Genomic DNA, 16,367 nt, shown 5'->3' on the forward strand with positions numbered 1-16,367 from the left:
CAAATCTCGCGATGTCTGCGATTTAAAGGGGCCCGGCCCATAATTTGGCGGGGCCCTAAAGAGAAGCCCAGAAGCAGCCTGCAGGGGCCCTGCTATAGCCACCCACAGCAAGCCCTGGGTCCCTACTGGGGTGGTGCAGGCCCTGGTGCCCAGCCCCCTAAGCGCTGGGCATAGGCCCCCCAGCGCCCCTGCCACGGCGGGAGCAAGCCCTTGCCCCTCGGTCCCTGAACAAAGGCAGGAGGCCTGGGCCCAGCTGCCCCCCAAGGCCCCTCTGCCCCCCAAGCACCCCCGCTCCCCTTTTCTCCCCTCTCTAACCTACACCCCTTTGCTTCTTTTTCCACAGAGACGGGGACTGCGTCCATGGCTGCTCTGCACCCCGGGCACACCCTCTCCCCTGAGCTTCTCCCTCGGCCCATCTCGCTCCCGGCCTCCGATGCCGGGGCAGCTCAGAAGCAGAGAGTCTGAAAGGGTGGTGGAGAGGACCCAACGCAGGGAAGAAAAACAAAACACTGAACAGAGACTGAAAATACTTGGAAAGAGCCCACTGGCTCGCTCCCTCAGACCTACATCGCATGGGGAAGAAAGGGCCTACGTACTGACACTGCAGGCTCAACGGGGCAGGCACTGGCTTTTGGTTATATGCATAAAACAGCATCTATCACATTAGCTTATCCTGTCTGTAACTGAGGTCTGTAGGTGCTACCGTGCAGTTCTGCCAACTCTCGCCAATTTATCACAAGTCTCATGATATTTGGTGTTCGGTATTTTTTAATGAAAGCTGAGGTTCTTATGCAAAGTAAGCTTCTAGCCTTTGTGACTGCAGAGAAAAGCTTGAAAACTCAAAGCCTAAAGCCTCAAAAATCAGAAGGCAAATCAAAGGAATCTCAACTTTGTTGTGGAAAAATCTCATGATTTTTAAGACAATCGGTGATTTTCATGGGGCTGACTCACTGTTTTTAAACCCGGTACAAATAATAAATAAGAGTCTCTACACGTTTTTCTGTTTTCCCACTAGAAGGCAGGAGGGAGCCAAATTTTGTTAGACCATAGCAGCCCTTGGACACTTAGCAAAAGCTATCAGTTACAATTACAGCCATAGATTGTTACTGTAGATAGCCAGATGGAATTTCCTCTTTGATATCAACATCTTTTGTAAGATTTCAGAGTAGCAGCCTGGTAGTCTGTATTCGCAAAAAGAAAAGGAGGACTTGTGGCACCTTAGAGACTAACACATAAATAAATTTGTTAGGCTCTAAGCTGCCACAAGTACTCCTTATCTTTTGTAAGAGGCCTGTGGTAAACCCACTGTGCAACAGCCACTGCGTGTTGGAAAGGATCTGTCAGGAAATCCCTTTCTTCAGCAACTCTTGCAAAATGCCCCTCAACTTTTGTTGAACATGTAGCGTCTCTTGGCTGCAGGAGACAGACTGCAATTCAGCAGCTTTTTTCTCTGACTTGTTTATCAATCAGTCATTTAGGCACCATAAGTGTATTACAACCATAAAATGCCTTTTCAAACCACAGACGTATTTAGCTAGTAAAACACTGTAATGGATTAAAAGAGATGTATGTATTAACTTTACATGGGAGTCTCCTACAATAACAGTCACCAAAAATGGCTATATTACAAAGCAAGATAATAAGTGCAAACCGTATCATCTAGGTTCCAAGTACAAATGGTGGGAAAAGAATCAATTAAGAATCTCTTATTGCTCAATGCAATGGAATGCTGAGCACCTTCCTCTACCTTGAAAAAAAGTCAATGAGAGATGAGTTCACCCAACACCTCATATGATCAGTGCCATGATCAATTGTAACGAGGAATCCAGTGACATGTTAGCCCTGGTCTACACTGGGGGCGGGGGTTGGAGTGGGGGGTGGTCGACCTAAGATATGTAACTTCAGCTACACGAATAGCATAGCTGAAGTCGGAGTATCTTAGGTCAACGACTTACCTGGCCATGAGGACGGGCCCACATCGACTCCGCTTCCGCCTCTCACAAGCTGGAGTTCCGGAATCGACGGGGAGCACGTTTGGGGATCAATTTATCGCATCTATACAAGATGCGATATATCGATCCCCAATAGATTGATCACTACCAGTTAGAGACTAACAGATTTATTTGGGCATAAGCTTTTGTGGGTAAAAAACCCACTTCTTCAGCTGCATGGAGTGAATCTCCTCATCAATTATTGGGAGTGGACTACATCCATCCTGTCTAAATTGGCCTTTAACATTGGTTCTCCACTTGTAACTCACTTCTCTTCATGTGCCAGTATATATTTATGCCTGTATCTGTAATTTTCAGTCCACGCATCTGAAGAAGTGGGTTTTCTACCCACAAAAGCTTATGCCCAAATAAATCTGTTAGTCTTTAAAGTGCCACCGGACTCCTTTATTTTTGTGGATACAGACTAACACGGCTTCCCCTCTGATACTTGATCAACCGTATTTTGTGTAGTAGATCATAGTAAACTTTTTTTTAAAATGTAATCAGTTACTGAGAATATCTTGCCGAATTCTGTCCTAGTGCACCAATTCAACCTCATTGTACTCCCTGGGATTGCACAAGTATAAATGAAAACTAAATTTGGCCCATCAAGTTTAGAACAATTCATATTTGTTGAGAGACTGAATTATATGTGGAACCTTAATTTGAAGTGCCATAACCTGTAGCTCTGAGAAACTCTGTGAGAACTGCCACTCTTGTAGAGATGCCGAAATTTACCAGAACTGTCCAGTCTGGCTACAGAGTCCTGGCAGAGAATAAGCATCAGCTTTATTTTTTTCCCCAGTGGGATCATTTGATCTTGTTCTTCGTGCTCTCTGTACAACGATTCATGATCAGGTCCTTACTGGGTCGTGGTGGAACGGCCGGTTGGGCCTTGGACACATTTTCTACCATTTCATTTTTCTCTCCTACAAATGACAAGACATAAAAATATGTGAAAGTTCCATGCCAGGCCCACTTTAATATCTGTGCATATTGGTCTGGGACTTTCAGAGGAGGCCAAGTGACATAGGTACCCGAGTCCCAATGAATTTGATCCCAGCATAAAAGTGTTTGATGTCAGTGGGTCCAGATCAAGTACTGGATTGGCTCCTTCTAAAGGGAGCACAGCGGCTGAAAAAATGGTTTAGAATCTGTGAGGGATTTGTTAGTATCAACCCCCATAAAGCCATCACTCTCTTGTTCTAAACATTCAAAAACTTCCATCTGGGGAAAGTATTTTTCCCTTCCTCCTCTCTACGTTTTTCTGTGGTTTGCTTTATTCCTGGATTTCAAGGCTAGACAGGACCATTAGATCATTAGTCTGACCTCCTGTGTAACACAGGCCAGAGAATTTCATCCACTTATATCATATGATAATTTACTAAATATGGGCCCAATCCTATACGAGGTGAGGAGCGCATCTTGAAAGGTACTGAGTATCCTCAATTAGCCTCTAGTCAAAGCAAGAACTAAGCGCATACTTAACTTTAAGCACCTCCATTGAGTTCTATGGGAATTAAGCAGGTGCTTGTAGTCAGGCTCATGTTTATATGTTTTGCTAATAGGGATGGACACATGCTTAAAGCTCTTTGCTAAATCATGGCTGTAATGAGGTGCTCAGCGCCTTGTAGGATCAGGCCCTAGATTAGTTGAGGGGGGCTGATGTCACAACATTTAGATTCCAATACTACTTTTTGATGCACCAAATTGCAGGCAAAGGAGCCAGCAGCAGAGTTTGGATCAAGTTTCAAGTTGTCTCTTGGGTAGCTGGTTCTTGCTCAGAATCTAGCTGATCGCTGGATGTGGGGTCGGGATTCAGGAAGGAATTTTTCCCCAGGTCAGATTGGCAGTGACCTTGGAGGGTTTCACCTTCCTTTGCAGCATGGGAGTATGGGCCATTTGCTAGGTTCATTTGGGTATATCACAATCAATTCACTGCCATTGCAGGGGGCTCAGGCACTGGGTGCACCTGGGTCCCTCCTGTTCTCTCTCTGTGGCTCATGATACTCTAATCTCTCGAAGGCTATAACACTTTGGTTTAATTTCGGTTGTTGTGTATGGAGTGCGGGTGGCCTGTGTTAGACAAATCAGATTAGATGATCTGCTGATCCCTTCTAGCCTTAAACTCTAGGCCTATAAAGTCTGGATCCAGAGGTTTGGTGTAGGTCTCTCTCTGGCTAACTCAATGTGTCATTTAGCTTGCTATGTTGCTTCAAGATCATTGTATAGCTTCCCATTCACTAGGAATGTCACAAATGCATCACTGGGCTTTCCATACATTGCCTCCCATTATTTGCAGGCATTTAAGACATTTCAGAAATCGGAACTCACTAGTTTCAGCCCTTTGGGGGTTAGTACCTGCCCTTCTGGGGCCTGCCCTATTTCCACCTCCATGATTTTTCATTCGCTCAATGCCCTGCTATTCCAGAAACGAACCTATGCATCTCTTGAACTCATTCCTTCTGCAGTCTTTGCTTCAGTGGCCTTTCCCTTTTACTTTTTCCATATATGTCTAACGCTTTGTATGAAACCCACTTCCCTATTTACTACTTGTAGAAAACTGCTTTGTCAGGATTGCGAGAGACTGTAACCACCATCAGATTCATCGGGCCATTTCATAATGAAGACAATTTCTCTAGAGCCCCTCAGTCTGTACTGTTCTAAAGAGAATAAACCCAACTCCTTTGTAGCCTGATGCTTGTAAGCACTGAGTACCCATAGCCATCAGTGAAGGCAATGGGAGGTGCACATGCTTGGCTCCTTGAAAATCTGACTCTTGGCCACTCCTTACAGTCTGGATTTACCTGGCATCGATTTGGTTGCCTGTCACTGCTGTAGAAGTGCTGTCTGCAGCTCAAAATTAGACCAAGTGGCCATCATTAACTCTGGTGTGTGGATTCTCCCACTGCCACAAACACCCCTGAGCAACCTCAGCAAGGTATGAGGACTTGCCATGTGGTGGATAGACTAGGAAGCGTAGTGATGTCCACCAGCCCGGAGACCTAATGCGCATGAGGGTCTCCTTGAGTACAACCGTCCTCACCCCCTACCGTACATGACACGGGCTTTCAGTCTAGTGGGTACATCAGACTGAAACTTACTGATCATGTTGGACTTGTTCTGGAGATTGCTCTGCATCTTCATCTTCCTATACTTCATGCTGTTCCGTCTGTACATCTCCTGGCTGATATGCTTCCGGATTTGGTTGTGGATGCTCTTGACATTTCGGATGGTCGACCTGCGTAGAGAAAGAGTGAATCTTTCAGCTTTTGCCATTTTAGCTATCTATGCTTTCTTACTTACATGTCCCCACAGTGGGAACTCTCCCCTCTTGTAGGCCTGGCAGAGTCTCATCCTGAGGAGAGCATTCTCACTGGATGTAGCCTATGATTGCTTTTGATTATCCCAGGCAAAAGGACCATGGATTAATGTCAGCAACTGTGAGCAACCTTATGTGGTTTGTTCTGTAAAACCTGAGTCAGGCAGCATCTAGCTGCTATGAATGAATGGTTTAAAAATGAATAAATAAGTGTGAAGTCAGAATATAATTACAGTAAACAACAGTGACGCTTACTTAGTTCTTCCATCGAGCTCAAGTACATTGCAGAGGAAGGCAAGCATCAGTTACTTGCCCTAGATCAAATAGCAGGTGAGTGGCAGAGTGCCCCATCCATTGGGCCACACTGCTCACCTATGCCTATTTATATCCATTGTTTCTGGTATACCACCAGTGTAATTCCGATGTAGGAATTCATGGCTATCAGAGCATTCAGATTGCATGTGTCTGAGGGTGTGTGTCATACACACACTAAAATACTGGTCCATTTGATGTCAATGGTGAAATTCCCATAAATTTCAGTGGGATCAGAACCTGGCCCATAGAATGATCAGATTACATGATTTAGGAAGCCTGGTTTCAGCCTGTTTCCTGAGCTACACCTATCACACACAACTAAAGTACTGTACAAAGTGAAAATAAACACGAACACAAAGACATGGGGCCAAATTCCCAGCTGGAATAAGATAGCATGCTGCCCCTGGGAGTTCTGAGCAGGTGTTTGCCTCTCTTCTGGGATCTGAACTAAGACCAACTCATTTTCATAACCAGCGCATCAAACAGCTATGAGCAGATGGTCCCTACTATCTATCCCAGCTATTTTTTCACACTGGGTTCATACTGTTTACCTAAGTGTAAGAAGCTTCACACTCCATTACCATACCTCCATTCACTCCTAAAATTTCAACACTCTTCACATCTGTGAAATTACATGCACCCATTTCATAGCTGCCCTAAGTAGAAGGAATTATCTTCACAATGGGAGGTATGTGTTCCTTACAAGGGCTACTTTGTTTGACTAATGCAAGTCAACAGCAGAGCTTTTGGGTGCTTATCCAGATTGAACCCAAACTCATTGCTTTTCGTGGTTCATCCCTCACTTATAATATCTTTAGAGTCTCTCTCTCTGTGTCGTGACAACTGCATACTCCAGTGACTGGTGCCCTACAGATATTATAGCTTGACTAAATATTTACTGCATGGACATCAGTGAGGCTATGCCAATCCACACCAGCTCGGGATCAGACCACAAACTGGATTTGGGAGCTAATGTATGAAACCTGCCTTGGAATGATGCAGAAATGAAAAGAGAGGGTTCAACTCTGCACTTTGCAGCCGTATCAGCACCGGGGAGTTTTATTGCCTTTTATCTTCTCAATCAAAACAAAATCCCTTCCATGAGCTCAAATTCTCCCATCAGATTAGCTAGTTTGGCAGCTCTGATTCTTCAAATCTCTGCTCGCTTTTCAAAGCGAACGCAGTGAGCACAGTTTAAAAACAGAATCCAATCTGAAAATGAACCAAGATTATCCCCAGAGAAGAAACTTTGCATGTGGACACCTAGAAGTAAATCCAAGTAGAGAGAGTGCTCGAGAGAAGTCTGCATAGGCCTGTTCCGAAAAGAGTTTAGCATCCTCAGATCCCAGTAATGTCAATGGGAATTGAAGTTACTCAGCAGGCACCTTGCAAGATTGGGTCCTTTGTCTTTCTTTTCAGGAAGGAAGCCTTTTAGCAACCCTCTTCCCCCACCCCTCACATAGCACTTAGGTAGTTCCTCATTTCTAGGGAAAGCGATGGGCATTCCAAACCACAGTCTGGTTTGCTTCATCACACTGTCTCCACAGGGCAATCAGACCCTGTTTGCCCACCCTACCTTCGAGGAGGGGCGCCTTTGTTTCTCAGCGTATTCTTCACAGGGTTGTTCTCTTCCCCAGATTTCTGCAGATACATGGAGGGGTAGTAACCGGTGATTTCTTCCTTCCTGGGGTACAAAACAACATCACTTACACCTACAACTCCTTGACCAGCATGACAACATGTCTGCAAATCAGGGGAACAACTTACCAAGGGATTCGTGGAGGAGTCTCCATCACGGACGATTTTTAAATCGAGATGGGATGTTTGTCTAACAGGTCTGCTTGAGGAATGATTTTGGGGTAAGTTCTGTGGCCAGGGTTCTACAGGAGGTCAGACTAGATGGTCCTTTCTGGCCTTGGAATCTATAAATCTACCATCCTGGCAGTTTAGCAGTTCTGGGGGTATTATTTTTAACCCCTAGTAGTGGTGACAGCTGACAAAGCAACCTGCTCCTCTTCTCCTCCATCTCAAAACCTGCCTGCAGATACCTCAGAGAGTTTGTCTGGTCTAGAGAATGAGTGGATAAGATCACTACACTGAGAAATGCCTTTTAAGGCCTGATCTAAATTCCATTAACTTGTGTAAGCAGTGTCAGGATGAGCTCCACGCTGACATCTGGTAGTGAGGTGTGGCAAGTTGAGGAAAAGAACTTTAGGGGCTGATCTTATTTGCATAGGCACACCCACCCCGCCTAGAATGAGGCCATAGCTGCCCAAATGGTCACTTTGGCTGCTGTGGGATCCCCAGTGTCTCTGTTATTGGGGCAGGAAGAATACATTGTTATTACCCTGATTATGGGAACTGTGCTTGGAACTGTACTTGGCCTTTTGTTATGATGGAGAGACTCACCATCAACTAAGTAGCACTCGCTAGGCAAGGGTCATGGGTTTTAAAACTGTGAATTGAGAGAGGCTGGGGACAAGTATTGATACTTGGTAGCATGGGCCCCTTGGTGAGGGCCTTACATGCTAATTGCACTTCTTCCTCTCTCCACTGTGGAATATCAGAGTTAATTTTGATTCCATTAGGAGCCTAGTTACAGGCTGCTGAGCTCACCTTGGGCTAATGGGGCACCAGCACTGAGGCTCCCCTGCTACAAGCTGAATTCACCAAAGAGCTGAACTGACTAAGAGCTGAAATCACTGAGCATTGTGTTAAGTAGTGGGGGAGCCTGAAGATATATTGTGGAGCAGTTTGCAGGATGGCTGGGGTGCCTTGTGGACAGGCTGGTGGAGCAGTTTGTGGGACAGTGGGAGCTGCTGGTGGGCCGCGGAGCTGAGCGAAGGAGTTCGTGGGGCGGCTGGCGGAGCGGAGGCCTATGGAGCTGTGGGGCGGTCAGCTTCAAATCATGTAAGGTGCCTCTTACCCCTGTCCCATCTCCACCCAAAAACTTTCGAACTCTGGGGCTGCTCTGACCAGGGACAGAGACTTTTGGGTCATGGGACTTTGGGTGATTTGAGGTTAGAATCATAGAATATCAGGGTTGGAAGGGACCCCAGAAGGTCATCTAGTCCAACCCCCTGCTTGAAGCAGGACCAATTCCCAGTTAAATCATCCCAGCCAGGGCTTTGTCAAGCCTGACCTTAAAAACCTCTAAGGAAGGAGATTCTACCACCTCCCTAGGTAACGCATTCCAGTGTTTCACCACCCTCTTAGTGAAAAAGTTTTTCCTAATATCCAATCTAAACCTCCCCCACTGCAACTTGAGACCATTACTCCTCGTTCTGTCATCTGCTACCATTGAGAACAGTCTAGAGCCATCCTCTTTGGAACCCCCTTTCAGGTAGTTGAAAGCAGCTATCAAATCCCCCCTCATTCTTCTCTTCTGCAGGCTAAACAATCCCAGCTCCCTCAGCCTCTCCTCATAAGTCATGTGTTCCAGACCCCTAATCATTTTTGTTGCCCTTCGCTGGACTCTCTCCAATTTATCCACATCCTTCTTGTAGTGTGGGGCCCAAAACTGGACACAGTACTCCAGATGAGGCCTCACCAATGTCGAATAGAGGGGAACGATCACGTCCCTCGATCTGCTCGCTATGCCCCTACTTATACATCCCAAAATGCCATTGGCCTTCTTGGCAACAAGGGCACACTGCTGACTCATATCCAGCTTCTCGTCTACTGTCACCCCTAGGTCCTTTTCCACAGAACTGCTGCCTAGCCATTCGGTCCCTAGTCTGTAGCTGTGCATTGGCTTCTTCCGTCCTAAGTGCAGGACCCTGCACTTATCCTTATTGAACCTCATCAGATTTCTTTTGGCCCAATCCTCCAATTTGTCTAGGTCCTTCTGTATCCTATCCCTCCCCTCCAGCGTATCTACCACTCCTCCCAGTTTAGTATCATCCGCAAATTTGCTGAGAGTGCAATCCACACCATCCTCCAGATCATTTATGAAGATATTGAACAAAACCGGCCCCAGGACCGACCCTTGGGGCACTCCACTTGATACCGGCTGCCAACTAGACATAGAGCCATTGATCACTACCCGTTGAGCTCGACAATCTAGCCAGCTTTCTACCCACCTTATAGTGCATTCATCCAGCCCATACTTCCTTAACTTGCTGACAAGAATACTGTGGGAGACCGTGTCAAAAGCTTTGCTAAAGTCAAGAAACAATACATCCACTGCTTTCCCTTCATCCACAGAACCAGTAATCTCATCATAAAAGGCGATTAGATTAGTCAGGGTTGCTGGACTCAAGAACCAAAGGGAAAGGGGCATGCCCCAATTTGCTTGGGGTGGGTTTTTTTTTGCTCATGGGTTGTGTTATGAATCCTGTTGGTGGTGTTTCCCCATCATAATGCCACATTGTTTCTCTCTGTTATTAAAAGGCTTTTTGCTACACTCAGACTATGTGCTTGCGAGAGGGGAAGTATTGCCTCTTGGAGGCGCCCAGCAGGGGTGGTATATATTTGTCCCAGGTCACTGGGTGGGGGCTCGAGCCGGTTTGCATTGTGTTATTGGAATGGATCCCCTAGATATTGAACCCGGCCCTTGTTGCTGCCAACTCTGACAGGCAGAAGGGTTACACTTGTAAGGGAGTTGCACTAAGTCCTTAAATAAAACAGACGCTTTAAGACACCATGAGCAATGTTTTAAGCAGTAACAATTAAGGTGCAAAGCATTGCCTGAGGCTTAAAGACCACCAGGGAGTCGCTGATGCTCTATGGGACAACGCAGCTGATTAACAATAGCAGAAAATGCCCAGCACCAGGATTGCTATAGCAAACCAACAGCTTCCCCCCCCACCACCACCACCCATTACCCCCATGGACAGTTACAATACTTGGCACTTCTATCACACTTTATGTCCTCATTGTTTGTAACCATTAACTAATGAATTATCTTCACAACGTGCCTGTGATGTGGCTTTTACCCTTCCCATTTTACAAGTGAGGAACCAGGGCAGAGCAGTTAGGTGACTTGCCCTAGGTCATAGAAGTAGTGGGTATTAGGAGCCCGCATTAGAATGCCAGCATTCCTGGTTCACAGGTCTCTGATCAGAGCACACAGGACATCTCTCTGGATTGGGTGATACAGTTTCAAAAAGCATGTAGTGGGTGCTTTCAATGCCCTAAACGTTAGCCAATTAGCTGGCTAGAATCCATCTCAATGTACCATTAATTCTATGGCATACAATAGATCATTACACACACACACACACTTTGTTAGAAGAGCATCACTAAGGTTGCAAAGCCATGTACACAAATGTTAGGAATTGCCAGAATTAGGATGGCCTATGCAGCCTTAATTTTAACTCCCAAATGCAATATAATATACAATACAGTTGATAATTAGGTGCTGACATCCTATTTTTCCCACAGTCCCCTGCCTCATTCAGTGCACAGATGGACGGTGCTCACTGAATGAGCAGCTATTCAGTATTGTGTTGTTCAAATGTGTGGTGCTAGGCCTTGTTTACTGCACACGATTCAAACCTGGCTCTGAAGACAGAATTACTAATTTCCCTGTAGGCTTTTCTCCCTACTGGCTCCTAGTCCCAGCCTCCCTCCCTGGTCTCCTTGTCCAGTCTCCCTCCCCACGCTGTCAAGTCAGGTTCAGTTCTCCCCCAAACTCTGTCTCTTTGCCAGATCTTATTCTCCACCTCCCACATAGTCCCATTCTCCTTGCCCAGCAGGTCCCTGTCTCCCTCAGCTCCTCACCAGCCATCAGCCCCAGTTGTGATTTGCACCCTCTGAGAAGCTAGATATTCATGTTTCTTCAACCCCACCCCCTCGGCCCTTTTCCCCCTGGGCAGCTTCCTTCTCCATGCAACTTGGCGCCAGCCGCAGGGTTACTGAAAATACTTGAGAAAGAGCCTCCCTGCTTTCCATTCCTATGCCTTGCCCCAGCATGACCCACAGCAGAGCTGCAGTTTCAGGGGAAGTCCTGCTCAAATGAGGCTGGAATAGGCTCACTGTAAACAGAATCTTCAGGGCTTCTAGCTGTGCGATAGCAAGTCTCCACTGAGCAAGTGCCACCTGCTAGTTTTGAAAGGCTTATAACTTGGCCCAGTTTGTCACGGGGATGGCAAAAAGGCACATCCCTGACACAAAGGCGACACACGTTTCAAGGTCCTGCTCCAAAGCATGGGGGCACGAAAGCTTTTAAAGGAAAAGGTCTCCCAAACAGTTTAATACGGAGGGGGTGGGGAATCAATGTATTCTTCCCCAGCCTCATTCTTGGGAACAGCTCAATGTCTGGGCTGAAATTCCACCCTTCCGCCCCCAAAAAATCTATCTGAGGCAGACACCTAGCATGGCAAATTTCAGCCCAAATGATTAAAGTTTGGCAAAATTATAAACAACTGAAAACAGGGTCTTATAATGGGAAGTGTTAGCCGACCTTAATAATGGGTGATGCTACCAGCCTCATCTATAACAACCACCCTATAATTCATGTCGGTAATTAGATTGAATGGCCAGGTTCTCTCTCTATCCCTCCCCCAGAGTGGCCCAAAGAACCAAATCCGATTTATCCTGACATGTGATTTGGATTTTTCTTACCTGACAACCCACCAGCCATCAAGTAGCTTATGGATAACCTCTATGGTGTCTCCTTCTTTCAGTGTCAGCTCATCATCCTCAGCAGCTGTGTAGCCTTTTCTGACAACATAGAGCTCCCCTGAGCACAAAATAATAGAAACAAAGGCTTAAAGGGTGCATTAGGTGTTAATATCCAAGAAAAGGCTCTTCAGTGATCCAGACCACAGCTCTGGAATGACAGAGACAACACGCAAACAATGTATCCCATTTTAAACAAGACCCAGGATGCTTTGGGACTCTAAGCTGCATAGTTTGGATCCAGATCTGGACTTCCCCAAAGTTTGGGGAGGTTCAAGTGCTGGGGTTGGATTTGGGCCCCTCTCTAGTTTTGAGCCAATATGGCAAGACCTCCAACTTAGTTAGAAGCAGTCAACAAAAGCAGGGAGAGTCATTTAGCAATGCTGAATAGTAGTCCAGTAATTGAGCTTCCAAGGACACAATGAGGAACAAGGAAGTGCAATGCTGGTTCAAGCCATTACAATCTTTCAAAAACCACCAAAATATGATGTTACTGCAAAGAAGCATGAGCCTACGATAACTTACCTTCTGTTGTGTGAGATATGCCTTATGGATGTGAACACTGAAGGTTAATAAAAAAAACCTGTTACATCTTTCACTAGAAAAAAGCCTTTCCAAGGGTCTTGATTCCAGACAAGGACTTGGAGGGATCCTGCCTGTGTTAGCCAGTCAGTCTGGGAACTACAGAGCACCAAATCCACAGCATCTCTGACCCTCTCCGGCCTCCCTCTTTCTTGAGGCTCCATACCACACCTTGCTTATGTACTAACTCGTTAATTAAATATATGTGCAACTGTCTCATAGTAGCCACCAGCAAAAATACAAAAGAGACCCTGCAACAATTCCTAGAAGTTGAACAATCATCTATAGTGTGGAGTCTCAGGTTACTGGGAGCTCCTGAGGTCAGTAGTGAGGAACCTAAACTATAAGCGTCATTGATCATAGTGCCACTGCGTGGGAATTCACACTGCACTGGCTATGCTCCTGAAGTCCAGCCCTAGCACATACTGGCTCACTGTACATTCTGAGATGGATCATCTAAGTGCAGTTTCTTCTAGGATTACTCCAGAAGCCTGGTCAGGAACATGGAGATGTCCAGCGTGGATCGATTGGTGGGGGTTTGGGTTTTTTACCTGCATAGTTCGGATCCTGCTCTTCAGATTCATCAGGACCTTCCATAGGCTCCAGGTAAGCGGCTGGGACCCACCCACGTTTATTCTTTACCTGACAGAACCACCAGCCTGTAACAAAGCCAGCACAGCAGACTTTACCATTCACTGTAATGCCTTGTACTCGACAGGCTGCATCTCCAAAACCTGTACAAATAAACTCTCAGCGCAGGCCTGTGAGTGAGGGGCGGGAGTCATTAACCACATCGGAGAGAGAGGGGAAAGAGAGAAACAGAGAGGTTAAGGGACTTCCTTGAGGTCATACACAGTCACTAGCAGGGCGGAGAAGAGAATTCAGGCCTCCTGGCCCTGTTCTTTAACTGTGGGACAACTAAACCGCAGAACCATGGGACAACCTATCTTGATATTCATCTTCAGGGGTTACTGTTGTGCCTCTCCTACCAATGAAGCATCAGCAGTATAAATGGAACTGTCCATGGCTTCCAAGCCTATAAAATTTGATAAGATTCCCTAAGGCCCTGTCTACATTTGGAAGTTTACCAAAGTAGCTGTTCCAGAATATTCTAGAAAACATTGAAGGCAACCTAACAAAACCCAAACTCTGGATCTTTTAATTGACTACTGGACTGGTCATTAAGGAGCCTCTGTGTGGAAAGCAATAGGATGCAAAGGAGTGGAAGGGGGACAGGGAAGAGCTGTTGTAAGGATCATCGGGGTAAAGAGGCTACTGTGTACGTAAAAATAAGTCATGCATCTGCCTCTGAACACTTCACAGTGACTTGACTGTGCAGGAAGGGAAGCCCTCAGTGTTTCCCTGAGTAGCTCCTGTATGTCATGGTTTATAAGTGGTTCTTTGTGTCAATTACCATGACAACAGGAAAGGGGAAGACCACTTTTGTTTTGTAACCATATGGACCGTAAATTTAGGAGGTTATTTCCTTGCTGGGCACCAATCCCACGAGTCATGAGGAAAGCTCAAAGGGCTTTCTAGGATTGCATCACAGCCTCACTAAGAGATGTCCCCTACCATGTGACTCCCCGTTTTCCTCATTCAAGACAGAATTGTGATCATAGAGTGCTTGCTGTCTTTACATAATTGTGTGTATATATAAATGCTCTCAGCTTCCATACTTAGGGCACGGAATTTCTTAAAACACATTTTGATATACAGATGCTCACTTAATTACTCCCTTATTATTATCTCTTTGTCCTGCTGTAGCACCCAGGAGCCCCAGCCTGGGACAAGAGCCCTCCTGTGCTCAGTGTTTGTACAAACACAGAACAAAAAGATGGCCCCTGCCTCAAAGAGCTTCCCGTCCACACATCGAGTACATTGCGGGTCTAAAGCACCGTGCAAGCTTTCACTAGCTCAGCCACCCCTCAGGAGGGAGGCAGGGGCTCTGATTTACAGATGCACTGGGAGGAATTCCTCCCTGCAATGTGGCTATGTTGCCATGGTTGCACCTGTATAGAGTGGCTGGAACAATTCATACAGTGGGGGAGCCGAGAGACGTTGAACCACACTGTAAACCCTGGATATGATGGAAAGCACTTCAAGCACCCCTAGTTCCATCACCTATGCACAGTGGCCACAAAACAGCCAGAAGGCTTTCCTGGGGGGGTACCTCCAGCAGAGAGGTGGGTGCAGAGATTCCCCCATCCCAGCTATCCCTGCTGCCCTAACAGCCCAAAGCAATTGGAAAGGCATGTTGCCTCCCCACTTGGCCTCTGCTGGGGGCTCAGCACTGGCGCCCACAAAACGGTCACAGAATGAGTCAGTGGCAGAATCAGGAAGGGAACCCAAGTGTGCTTAGCGCTCAGGCCTGTTCCCAACCCATTAGGCCTCGCTACTTCTGTGAAAGCGGCTCTGCAGATCTAGAGATAGGCCCAAAACAAAATCCCTGTCTCTACAATGGGCTGAAACAACAAGCTGGATCTGAGCAGCCCTCCACAGCAATGGGCTTTACCACTTTCACTCTTCTCCACAACGTCCACCATGTCCCCAGTTTTCAGAGCCATCTCGGAGCCGGAGTTCTTCTCATAGTCTGCAATCGTTCGGTAAGTCTGCAGGATGATGGGGCCAGTAATGTCTGCAAGAGAAAAGCGGGGACAGAATTTCAGGAGCTCCTGTCATCGTTTTCCATCCAGCACAGTTCTGTTGATCGCCCGGGGAGAAGTCAGGGAAACTCCAAAGAACCTCAGTGGAAAGTCCAAAAGTTTCTCAATTCCTAAGGGGTCGCAGTTCTGGTGTTCTCACTGCCCTCGGCGGCAATGCTCTTGGAGTTCCTCTAGCAAGGATCAAGAAAAACAGCAGCAAGAACGATAACTGCACTAGCAAGACAGCCACTGCTGCTTAAGGACCCCAAACGATTGTATTCACAGCACAGTGAGCAAGCAGTAGCATTTAGCATGTTGCGTAAGTGTCCCAAAAAAGGTTTGCCCATCACAGGTTGCCATCACTCATGGCATTTGCAGAAGGGATGGGCAGCCCCACGAGCCGAGCAAGCCCCTGGCTGAAGATTTGAAACCTTACAAGTAAAGGAGAATGGATTTGACTTTCAAGGAGACCTCGCCTACCCACTCCAGTCATGCACGGGAAGCGTCTAGACTGAACATGTATTATGTACAAAAGGAGAGAGGGCAACATATCAATGCTCTGTAGGGTGCCCCAAGCATGAAGAGAGGAACTTGGTTTCTGTTGAGTTCTATCAAGAAATAATGCGACTGTGGCATAAGGCGCCAGTCCTGCAAACAATTTAAGCACGTGTTTCAATATATCCTTACTGGGCATGTGTGCTTTGCTGGATCAGGGTCGACTGTGCTGCCGGAATGCAACCTCCAATACAATGCATTCGCCCATGTATGGTGAGAGCATGGCCTGGAGGCCCCATTGACTCCTTCCGGGTGCATGAGTCTGGCACTTAGTGCCACAGTGGGGTCTGTATTGGACCCGCTTTGGGGCTGCCATTCCTCTAGGCTGGCATG

The 16,367-nt window shown here is 46.6% G+C and overlaps 1 protein-coding gene across 2 annotated transcripts in view; it reads right to left on the reverse strand.

Annotated features, from left to right (window-relative positions):
* Positions 1–750: 750 nt before the first annotated feature.
* The window catches only part of NCF1 (neutrophil cytosolic factor 1), a 34,197-nt gene continuing 18,580 nt past the window's right edge, over positions 751–16,367 (reverse strand). For both annotated transcript variants that reach the window (XM_048824040.2, XM_048824039.2), the window contains exons 6-11: positions 15,350–15,472; positions 13,386–13,493; positions 12,196–12,313; positions 7,205–7,312; positions 5,096–5,232; positions 751–2,920 (exon numbers count right to left, since the gene is read on the reverse strand). In XM_048824040.2, the coding sequence (XP_048679997.1) occupies positions 2,802–2,920; positions 5,096–5,232; positions 7,205–7,312; positions 12,196–12,313; positions 13,386–13,493; positions 15,350–15,472 (713 nt within the window). In that variant the 3' untranslated portion in view covers positions 751–2,801. The remainder of the gene's footprint in view (positions 2,921–5,095; positions 5,233–7,204; positions 7,313–12,195; positions 12,314–13,385; positions 13,494–15,349; positions 15,473–16,367) is intronic.

Source organism: Caretta caretta, chromosome 17, assembly GCF_965140235.1.
Source record: "Caretta caretta isolate rCarCar2 chromosome 17, rCarCar1.hap1, whole genome shotgun sequence".
In the NCBI taxonomy this organism is placed as follows: Eukaryota; Metazoa; Chordata; order Testudines; family Cheloniidae; genus Caretta; species Caretta caretta.